This window comes from Cyprinodon tularosa, unplaced genomic scaffold, assembly GCF_016077235.1.
Source record: "Cyprinodon tularosa strain WSP-4 unplaced genomic scaffold, ASM1607723v1 ctg384, whole genome shotgun sequence".
NCBI classification, from domain to species: Eukaryota; Metazoa; Chordata; class Actinopteri; order Cyprinodontiformes; family Cyprinodontidae; genus Cyprinodon; species Cyprinodon tularosa.
Window position 1 is genome coordinate 594,460 of NW_024039101.1, and position 11,653 is coordinate 606,112.

At 39.4% G+C, this 11,653-nt stretch overlaps 1 protein-coding gene across 2 annotated transcripts; it reads right to left on the minus strand.

The window, feature by feature from the left end:
- Positions 1 to 2,465: 2,465 nt before the first annotated feature.
- On the minus strand, positions 2,466 to 11,138 carry zgc:153990 (uncharacterized protein LOC768125 homolog). Of its 2 annotated transcripts, none has more exons than XM_038297179.1 (5): positions 11,004 to 11,138; positions 7,370 to 7,582; positions 6,857 to 7,267; positions 3,572 to 3,625; positions 2,466 to 3,475 (listed from the first exon to the last, which is right to left on the minus strand). In XM_038297179.1, the coding sequence occupies exons 2-5, from the start codon at positions 7,494 to 7,496 to the stop codon at positions 3,033 to 3,035; spliced, it is 1,035 nt and encodes a 344-aa protein (XP_038153107.1). In that variant the 5' UTR covers positions 7,497 to 7,582; positions 11,004 to 11,138; the 3' UTR covers positions 2,466 to 3,032. The 2 variants fall into 2 exon arrangements, with proteins under 2 accessions (XP_038153107.1, XP_038153108.1); XM_038297180.1 differs by having other exon boundaries at positions 7,370 to 7,579; positions 11,004 to 11,128.
- Between the last annotated feature and the right edge of the window lie 515 nt (positions 11,139 to 11,653).

The following is an 11,653-nucleotide window of genomic DNA, read 5'->3' on the forward strand; positions in this document are numbered from 1 at the left end:
TGATTTCAACCATGGTAAACTGTTGCTGTATTGTGGGCTGTAACAGCTCAACACATGATCGCCATGGGAAAAACATAGAAAATGGGTTAACTTTCCACCGCTTTCCTGCCTGGAGGCGTAACCATGGAGACCAAGCGTCAGAGATAAAGAGTCGTCGGCTAGCTTGGATCGCGGCTGTAAGACGACCGAACATAACTTTTCACAGTACTCCAATGTCATTGAGAGTGTGTTCCCTGCATTTTCATTCTGGTAAGTTAAAGATGCACGGTTTTATTTTATAGCCTACTTTGTTTCTTTCCCTCAAAGTTGGGATCTTTTACGGGAAAAAAAAAAAAAAACGGCAGCGGGAAAAGGCTCAAATACGTGAGAAACCCGGAGGGTTGGCAGTTAACGTTACTAACTACACCTTTGAAACACATAGCAGCTAGTTAAAAGTACATTACATGCGTGAGTGGTTGTTAGCATTAGCGGTTAGCAGTTGCTAAACTAGCAGGTTCCAGAGCCTGTCTGATCACAGCTTATCTTCGTACGGATTACTGTGTTCCCACTGTTTGCTGGCTTTATGATCTGCAGCTCCTGAACCCATCCATTCGTGAACTGCATATGAGACTCCAAGGACTTGTAGCTTGGGAACTGTTTTGAAGTATAGGCGCTCGGTGCTCCACTCATTGTTTGGAACTTCATATGGATCCAAATTATTAATAATGCTGATTTTGTCAACATACCAGTCCGTGGCTTCTCTATTTAATGTGTCCTGGTAAATTCCAGATCTTTTTCGGGATTTTGACATCTTTTTTCTCTCTACTTCTACGTCCCTTCTTTCAACAACAACGTTGTATCAGAGCTATGTTTACGTTTGCGTAGCCGTCAATATGACTGCGACGTCCCACAATGCAACGTGGATCCCGAGCCCTATTGGTACCGGAACCGAAAATTTTTGAACAATACCCAGCCCTAGCTGGGATGATTAAAGTCTGACCACCAAATGACTGTCACGTAAGCCCCTTGAAGACAGACATTTGCAGACCGCGATTGTGTGTGCAAACTCCTTCTGAAAGGATTATCAGAGGACGATGATGCAAGCATACCAAACACCAGGCCACCATGCCTGCGGATGAGAAAACAGAGTTTTCAACTTGGTTAAACAGCTGTGCTGCCACTACCAAAGCTGGGATCATTCCTGTGAGGAGCTAGCTTCACAGATTGTTTTAGAGAGTGTGCCAGAAGGGATGCCTTCTGACAAAGCACCTGGTGAAAAACTACAGGAAACGTTTGTGCTCTAGACTTGCAAACAAAGGCTACTCTACCAAATATTAACATTGATTTTCTCAGGTCTTCAAACACTTCTTTACAGTTGTATCATACAAATAAATTGTTAAAAAAATCACATATTGTGATTTCATTTTTTTTTTTTAGATGGTGTCGCTCAGAATGGACACACCTACAATGACAATTTAAGACCCCTTCATCATTTCTAAGTTGGAGAACTTGCAAAATAGCAGGGGGTTCAAATACTTATTTTCCTCACTGTAACTATCAGAAGATATCAACTTAAGGTCACCAAACAGTTCTAAAAAAATTTTTAGGCGAACCCTTGTTTATCCCTAGAGAGCCACTTCACCAGCTTTGCACCTTACATGGAGTTTTGAGTCCTTCTGTCTAGTTTTTTCTGAGTCTTTTTACTGATGCCATCTGCAGCGAATGGTCTTACTTTTTGTTGATTAGCTTGGTTTATGTAACATTCACTGAAACAAAACACATTAAAGCCCTATTTTTTTTAAAACCTGGGCATGAACCAAACATTTATTACAATGATAAGCTTAATCCAAATCAAATTAACTGATTAACACACTCACCATAACACAGGACAGCTGCGACCAGTTGTGACAAAAAAAACTTCCAGTTCTTTCTCCTCTGTTTTAATTAAAAGTATTACATTCTTCTCCTCATCTATATTTTAATAGCTGCAAACCAGCTAGCTCTTAACTGTTGGTTCTGCTCATGTGTTTTTTCTACAATAAAAGCAGTTTACACACAACCCCTCATTTATAAAACGTAAAATCTGGGAAATTTACTGGGACGGCTTTAGCCGGGGACAGGTGGTCCTAAATGGGGAATGTCGTCGGAAATTGGGGACGGATGCCTTTATCTGGGACACACTGTGTAATAGTTTCATATGGCTGGAGCCAGGGGTCCAAACATTTACAAATGTGTATGATGTAAGGTTGTTTAAGAGTGTCCTCTACGATGCTAATTGTTTTTCTACAAATATTCCTCTTTGTTCTAACTGTGTATCCTGAGCCGGCGGTCCCAACAAATTTTTTTTTTATTTTTTATTGGCATAATACTTGATTCTTATAGAAAGTGGACCCATTCGTCACTTTACTCTATGATCAGCGGATTGATCTGAATTTAAAGCCGCTTTTAGTCTTCGCGCACAGTACAAGGAAGGAAACAAGCCATGGTTCAGTTTTACTACAGCTGGGTTTATTCCATAAGTAAAAGAATTCACTTGAATTCTTCAATTCAAGCATTTGTTTATAAAAACGGAGATCAGACAGTTACCAACTCTTCACATATAGCTTTGTTCAATGCTTGGAGCCACAGCTTGTTTAGTTCCAGGATATAGGACCATATGATGGTCAGGTGCAGACCTCCACTCAACCATTACAGTACATGTGGAAATGTCTAGACACAGGGGGAAAAGGAAACCTACAGAAAAACCACCCAAAATGACAGTTCAAAATTTCTTTGAAGAATAGTCACTTTGTTTTTTTCTAACCATGAACAAATATAAATCCAACTTAGAATGTGCTGTTTAATTTAAAAATGAAGTGGGAGGAACCCTCCTTCACCACTGCCCTCAGTAGGAAATAAAAAAAAAGAACTTGTCACGGTTTTATCTGTTTGTACCAATAGTGTTCAAATTGAGTACAGTAAGCAGACATGATAACCGCCATAACCTCATGTTCCTGCATCTGACAGCCAGGTCCAAAGTCACTGATGCAGCTTCTCTACATCTCTTGGATGTGTTATAAAGCTGGCCGTCCATTCAGTTTGTCATGCATTAGGGAGATTGCTCCACCTGTGAAGTCTCTAAGAACTTGCACTGTCTCCCTCTGCAGCTGCAGTGACTCGCGCACAAACTCCTGCTGGGTCTCTGCCAGCTGCTGCACCGACTCTGCCAGCAGCTCCAGGGAGCGTGACACAGTCTCCAGCAGCATATTGGTGGCATGCTGCTCCTGCAGGCTCAAGGAGGCGTTCTGCAGCAAGCTGTCCCTTGAGTTGTGTGGCTGCTGACCCGAGTTAGGCAGGGAGGCTGCAGAGGCCTGCAACGTGGAAGACATCTGGGGTTGCACAGGTTTATGGATGCCATTGTTAACTTGATGCATTTCAGCGGATTTCGCTGGCTGAGTAGAAGGAAGCACGTCTTCTCGCTGATCATCGTCTGAATCTCCAAATGGGGTTTCAGTATCTAAATGTACAGAAACAACAAGAATGTTGGTCAATTTAATGTTATGGAAACTCATTCACATCTTAACCAAATGTTTAAGTAAAAACAATAAATTACCTTCTGCTGGAGGGACCTCATACTGGAAATCATACGCAGGCTGGGATGAGTCGCCTGAAAGGTTATAAAGTAGCAGTCAGTCATGTGAACATCTCATCTTAATGAAGATTTCATTGACGAGAATTTAAGCAGATGTTTGCCTGCTGAACTGAGACATCAGATACAAATAAAAACATAATGTCTTATGTCTTAAAACACAACAAACCTCTAATTGAAGGACTAGGATCATTAAAGGCATGTTCAGGGTGATGAAGCACAACTTTAAGGTAGTCCTCAAGTACAATATTCAGATTTATTCAGAGGAACATCATATGATGCTGCGAGCTGGAAGCCACACCCTTTGGGTCCCTGACCCAAACTGCCAGTTGTGACAGAGCTTGGGGTAAGTGGTTTCAGTAATATTGGTATTAATGTGATGACAATAATCCATAATTCAATTCAAAAATACTTAATTAAACCAAAAGGGAAATTAAATGTTGCAGTAACTCATAAGTTACTTCATAAGCAGGTGTTGATAACTGTAGGCAGGAAGGATCTTCTGTAGAGGTTCGTCTTGCACCGGATCAAGAAAAGACGCGTTTTGAGTCTGGCTTTGAATAAGAGGAGAGAGTCAATACTGCGGCGGTTGGGAGGAAGTTAGTTCCAGAGCTGGGGAGCAGAGCGGCTGAAGGCTCTGCTCCGCATGGTGACAAGTCAAGCTGGGGGTACACTGAGGTGGATGGAAGACGAGCAGGATCTAAGCGAGCGGGAGGAGGTGGCAATGTGAAGGAGGTCTGACAGATATGGAGGAGCAAGGTTATGGATGGCTTTGAAAGTACAGAGAAGGATTTTAAACTGTATTCTGAATTGAACTCGTAGCCAATGGAGTTGGTAAAGGACAGTCAGTGCAGTCAGTTCATCCTGCCTTCCAATATTTCTGTCGGAGCCGCTCAGACCCCCACATACCAGCGGTGCGCTGTCAGTAGGATCCCATTCAACGGGCTTGTTTGTCAGACATGGTAATTTTTCTAAAGGAAAACTGCTAAGTAAAAAAGTCCTCACAATGTAACAGTGAATATTAGACACTGATTTTTTTTTTTATGTAAGAGGAAAGATGTAAATGGAAAAATCAGAGCTTAAAATAAAACTCAAGATTTGTACTTTTTTATGTTGTGTAATTTTCTTTTTCTTCGAATTGATATTATAAAACTGGTATCGAAAAAAGTATCGTTCAGGAACCTGTATTGAAGTGAAGGTATCTGTATTGGTACCGGAACCGAAAATTTTTGAACAATACCCAGCCCTACCCAGAGGACCAAAGCTTCCTTAGAAAATACAATGATGTTGTTTGTTGAGTTTGTCCAAAAGAGGCTCCTGTCTCTCTATAAGAGAAACCTCTGTGCAGATTTTTTTGTAGGTTAATATATATTTATATTTGTTTATATTTTATTCTATATACAGGAAGAACCTCGGGTCAATTTCCTATAATTATAGAGACTGGTATAAGACCAGCATGGATTGGGGTGGGGCCTATGGTTTAATATCAAAGCAGAAGAAGCAACAGTAAAAAGAAGAAAAGTTTGATTTGTATTATTTGCCTACCAGCTGGATGAATAAACCCTCCCATACAATCTTTAAGGTGGTGGACGTTTTGCCTCAATACAAAACAAAACCCCAGTGCAGTAGTGGCTTTTTTGAACTTTGAGAATGCTCGATATGGTTAACAATTGCCCCTACAAATACTTTATTATGGAGGAAGAGCAACAGCTCCTATAGGCAAAGGTTCGTAAATATAAACAATATCCTGTGATTTAGCCCATCAATATCATCACAATCAACAGACTGAAAAACTCTTGGAAAGAAATTACTGTCACTCTAAGATGACACGAAGATGCTTTGAAAGCGTGATGGGCTGTTTTCTACTTTCTCATGCAGTTTGGTGTTGTAAGCCTGTACTTTGTTCTGCCCCTCTGAAGTCAGCCTGGATATTAGTTAGAGGGTGAAAAGAATAAATTTCCCTTTGAGCTTAATAAATTACTTTTGAACTGAATCATGTTCAAGGTATCCATTAATCAGCACATCTAACATGGAATACAGAAGCTGAAAGGAAAAGTCCGGTCATATTCAGAATTCAAGCTTCTGAAAGTACTTTAAATATAAAATTATTACATACTGTTCAATAAATGATAAGTGTTTTTAATTAAGAGCTATTTAATTTGAATGTGCTTTACTGGAGGCATCTATGTTTGTCAAAGAACACTACTGCCACCTACAGGTTTGTGACGTCACGGTGCGGTATCGGCTGTTGATCAAGTCCCAGTGCTGTATCTGGTGTTTATCCTAGTCATCTTGAAAACATTCTTCTTCCAAATGTTGGCTACATATTACGTGTTTTTTCTCTGGCCATAAGTTCGATGGCAAATCCTCCCTCTTCAAGTTGGCAATCCAACGACCAACCCGTCCGTGGAGGATCAGGAATCAGAAAGGTGGAATAACTCTTTTTTTTCACTTTTACCCGATGTATTCCAACATCCAGCTGCCATGCACGTGGGCATTGTCAGTTTCACTATAGCTCTGGTGAATTTCAATAATTGTTGTTGATTGCAGATGTGTCTAGTAGTTCCCATTGATTTAGCTTGTAAAGCGGGGAGAATGGCGCTAGGCTTACCGCACCGTGACGTCACTGCCGGAAGATGGCAGGAGGGAGGCGTTACTATATTTGGGCATAAATGGCCGCTCCTGGATTCAGTGATGGTGACAAAAATTATTTTTATTTTTTTCTGATTAACGCTAAATTCATTAAATCACCGCAAACGTATTAGTTTTAGGTATAAGTAATGATCCATTGATCATTACTTGCTAACTGGACCTCTCCTTTAAACACCATCAATTTAGCCTGTTCTAAGTTTGAAATGGTGATTTAAAGTCGAAACTTTTCTCTGATGCTTTCATTGATCTACAGCAGGGGTGTCAAAGTCATTCCAGAAAGGGCCGTGTGGCTGCTGGTTTTCTTTCCACCCAAGCAGTAGCACACCAGACTCCATTCATCCCATCAAGGTGAGTCTAGTCATCAGGTTAAGACTAGACTCACCTTGATGAGATGAATGGAGTCTGGTGTGCTACTGCTTGGGTGGAAAGAAAACCAGCAGCCACACGGCCCTTTCTGGAACGACTTTGACACCTGTGATCTACAGTAAATCATAGATTCATCTTTATTTAAAATCTCTGCCAAAACGTTTAAACAAAATTGATGAAGCCATGAAACCATTTTTATTTCTGTTTTCTGTATAATGAGGACATTCATACCGTAGGAAGGTGGGGGGCGCATGGATGCCAAGTCCACCCTGCCGTTAGGAGAACTCTGCATGCCCATCATATCCTCCTCTTCCATCTCCTCTTCTTCAGGATTATCATCATCATCTCCCAGCAGACCACATTCTCCAGTGCTCTGGTCGTCCTCATCCATCTCAAGAATCTGAAGGACGATCTTCTCTGTCTGACTGAGGTCTCTGGAGAGGCGTGAATTTAGCCCCCTGTTTGGTACAGTCCCTGACCGCATAGCAACAACTTTACGTTTGGTGTCACACTTTAGGTCAGACCATTTCTTGATGACCTCTATGACCTCACGTTGGCACTCCCCGATCTCGTTGACACGTGCCGTTATCTCTGCCCATGTACGCTTCTTTGTGTCCGTTGGTACTCCTCGGTTGAATTTGCCTTAAAAACAACAAAAAAAGGTTGTTTCAGCCTTAGTATTCAGGACACACACTATGCATCGAAAGGAGAAGGCCTAAAGGTGGCTGGCTAGCAAACACGTACCCACGACAACCGAACGATTCTTCCTGACTTCATCAAGCAGCACGTGGACCTCACTGAAAGAGAAACGAGCTTTCCTCTTCTTGAAGCGGATGGCGCTGTCATGGTTGTAGTATACTGGCGAAGACATCCTCTGAACCCAGTCCTGATGTGTCAAGCTGTTGTGTGGTCTCTGCAATGCTGCCCCTAGTTGTGATGAAGGGGAGCTACAGTCTGCTGGATTGCAAAGACAACATTAACTTTTCTCTTATACAGTCGATAGAAAAGGAAGAACATCTCTGTTAAAACAACATGGTGTGATGGTGTGTTTAAGAACAGAAAAGGAAAAATTTTCAAAAATCCTTTAATATTAGCTAAATAATAACATCAAAGAGACCATCAAACATTCCAAGGGGGGGAGGGATTTACCATTAGGCAGTTGCCATAAAACTCTGTTTACAACTATTTCTTATTTGTGCACATTAATTATGTTTTTCGTAAAAATTATTTCGCTATGCAGATTATGGCTTGTCTACAGTGAAAAGAAGGACTGGGTTATTTACTTTTGACCGTCACCTTTTTGGAAACATAGGAAGGAGCAATCAGCTAAGTGAGCTTAGTGCTTGGAAAAAATCTTTCATTCCTTTAGAGACAGCATAAAAAGTCAGCTGAGTACAAAACATAGGGAGGAAAACAAAAAAGAAAGGAACAACACCTAGAACAGATAATGGATGTCTATTTTATAAACATTTCTCTATCTGTATAAACTGCAGTAAAGTTGGCAACATATTCACAGATTCGCCTTTTCCGCATTAATAACTCGTCCACAGATGATTTATTCTACAAAACAGACACCTCTCCGCAACCACAGCAAGCCAGACAGTGAGCTACAACCAAACTTTCCTCAAAATGAGTCTCCTATCGCACTGGGAGGATTATATTGGACCCTATGCAGAGCTCGCTGCTCCGCGAATCATTAGGGGCCGTCTGCAAGTTACAACACCGTAGAAATAATCAGAGAGAAATATTCAAAAGCGTCAACAAGGAGAGGTGGGTTATTGTCAAATTCATTCCATGTGTATCTTATCTCATGTCTTACATACCACATTTATTGGATTTGAAAATAATATATTTTTTAGGACTTTTCCAAAGCCTAAATGACAAATGGAACCTCTATGTTATTATTAAAATAAGTATAAAATGTGCAATAACTACACTATAGATCACTGTAGTGCCACCAAACTTGTAGCACACATAGATAACTTCATCTGAAACATACTACAGTACAACTCTTACTTTTGGAATATGTACTATTTTTAGAGATTTTTTCTTTGTTATTATAAGCATATATTTATTATGAACTGCAGCCACACTCAAATCACTATGCACATCATTCACACTCTCCTGATAATAACTATTATTATATCAATTAAATAATAATTTATATTTATATGAGCTATTTTTAGAGATTTTTTATTGGGATAAATAATCAATAACTCTACCATTATGTACTGTACCATCACTAAAATCACTGTACACATAGTTCACACCCTACTGGTGATACTTTGAATGTTCAAAACAATGGAATATACTTACATTATTTGCTCTTTATATAAAGAGTCCAACGATATATCTATCTTTCTCACTGAAAAAAACATTAACAAGTCCTGCAACTAAAGACATTCTACGTTTTGTGGGATACATATATCAAATGGACCATCAAACCTTTTTTTTTCATTTATTCAACATTAAACAAAAACACGCAGTGATTATTCTAAGAAACATGAATACAAAACAGACAGACAAAAAAAAAAACTGTTCAGTGAAATCCAGTCACCCAAACTTAGTGGTCATATGATATTAATTCTGAACTATGAAACAAAATTTTAATAAGTTCTGAATAAAGTAAAAGAACTGAAATATTTATAAATAAATGAATAGTGCAAAAGAAACGGGTCTTGAGTATTTATTAATGAGGTTTACAGTGGTTTTGGTGAGGCTAGAGTACATAAGAGTATAGTTATTGATTACTTTTTCAAAATAATAATTATTCATAAAATATGAAAAAGGTATTTAATTTATATAATAATAGTTGTATTATCACCAGGAGAGTGTGAATGATGTGCACAGTGATTTTGGTGTGGCTGCAGTTCATAAAAGTGCTTATTGATAAATATATGCTTATAATAACAAAGAAAAAAATCTCTAAAAATAGAGTTTAGCACATATTCCAAAAGTAAGAGCTGTAGTATGATCCAGATGAAGTTATCTATGTGTGCTACAAGTTTGGTGGCACTACAGTGATCTATAGTGTAGTTATTGCACATTTTATACTTATTTTAATAATAACATAGAGGTTCCATTTGTCATTTAGGCTTTGGAAAAGTCCTAAAAAATATATTATTTTCAAATCCAATAAATGTGGTATGTAAGACATGAGATAAGATACACATGAAATGAATTTGACAATAATTCACCTCTCCTTGATGATGCTTTTAATTATTTCTCTCTGATTATTTCTACGGTGTTGTAACTTGCAGACGGCCCCTAATGATTCGCGGAGCAGCGAGCTCTGCATAGGGTTCAATATAATCCTCCCAGTGCGATAGGAGACTCGTTTTGAGGAAAGTTTGGTTGTAGCTCACTGTCTGGCTTGCTGTGGTTGCGGAGAGGTGTCTGTTTTGTAGAATAAATCATTCGCGGACGAGGTATTAATGCGGAAAAGCCGAATCTGTGAATATGTTGCCAACTTTACTGCAGTTCTGTGTGATGGGTCTGTTTTATGTGTTGTCTTCTCCATTCAGCGGGCCTCTTGCCTGTCTTTGCCTAGGGCCCCAAATTTCCTAAATCCGCCCCTGATTTTAATCCCTGAATAAAGGGCAAAAGAAATGTTCTGACTGACAGCAACTTGGAACACTTCATAAACATTTCCACAGATAAACCCCTCCAGCAGCATCTGAAGAAACTCCAGAGCATGAAGCTGCCACCATCTTCTTTGTTGTTTTCCTTCCGACTGTACTTTATTTCTACAGATAGCGTGGCCCTTTTATGCGCGGTTTTTCCGTGTTAGATGTTTTGGTTTTCGATAAAAATCCAAAGGTTTTATGCTAAGTTAAATATGATGTTAATTTTAGACCACATGAAATATTTTTGACAGGGCTGCTGAAGCACAAAAGCCGATTGTCGGAGAGGTTCTTCTAATGAAATAACTGAAGTGATCCGTTCAGTTTCGCAAACCAGCCGATGAGTTTTTGACTAATAAATAATCAGTGAGCTGGTTAAATTATCATCCATGTGTGAAGGGCTCCTCCTCATCATCATCATCATCATAGCTAACCCACCGGAGTAGCTATGCTAGCTCTGTCAGCAGCTCAGAACAATGACCGCTGAGTTTTAAGCCTTACATCAAGACCTTTGTCCGGATCGAGTCCTCATGATTAGATACCGCGTGTTTGCCTCCATACATCAAAGCAATAAACACGGACCAGGAGTTCATTTTCTGTGGCACCACAACAGCCCACGGAGCTAACCCACCTGCACTGTAGGCTAGCTACCTTACCTAGCTTACCTATTAAAGCTAAACTTCCAATTCCCGCCCGGTACCACTGTTTAATGTGTATGCTCATCACAAGCACAACTGACCCAAGGAATGACTTACCCACGGGAAGGTCGGAGAAGGTCGATTTCTAATTAGAAACGTCAGTAAAACTCCCTTATCCACAGCATAGCAGTGGTCAAGTTAGCAAGCGGTATCCTGCTGCTGTACAATTTATTTCCGGTAAACTAAAGTGGTTAACAGAATAAAGCACAATTAAATACCACCTCGTAGCATTATATCCCTTTATAGAGTTATTTTCCAGTGGAATTGGGGACTTACCACTAACTGCCATGTTATTACTGATTATTACGGTATTTGATGTAATACAATGTGTGGACTTTCACTAGTTTGAAATTTCCCTTAGTTTAAAGGAGCAACTGAAGCTCCAATTTCCTCTTAGTGCTCTTGAAGATTCAGCACTTAAGTATACAGGAAGCTGGTCAGTGATTATAATAATTATATATATCTATATATATATATATATATATATATATGGGTGATTCTTTAACTACGGGAACTGTTATGTCCTTTGATCATATTTCATGAAAAAGAAGGAAGGGACATTTCACACATTGAATAAAATATCAGTAAAATAATCAAATTATAATTGGAGTATTTAATGTCATATTCAGTTTCAATTCAATTCAGTTTATTTATATAGCGCCAATTCACAACACAAGTCATCTCAAGGCACTTTACAGTTCAACCAG

Excerpts from the sequence above, each read along its gene's own strand:
- zgc:153990 (XM_038297179.1), bottom strand. The coding sequence starts at position 7,496 with ATGTCTTCGCCAGTATACTACAACCATGACAGCGCCATCCGCTTCAAG. Across the intron at positions 7,268-7,369 it reads GAATCGTTCGGTTGTCGTGG|GCAAATTCAACCGAGGAGTA; the intron begins GTACGTGTTTGC and ends GTTGTTTTTAAG. Across the intron at positions 3,476-3,571 it reads TGAGGTCCCTCCAGCAGAAG|ATACTGAAACCCCATTTGGA; the intron begins GTAATTTATTGT and ends CTGTACATTTAG.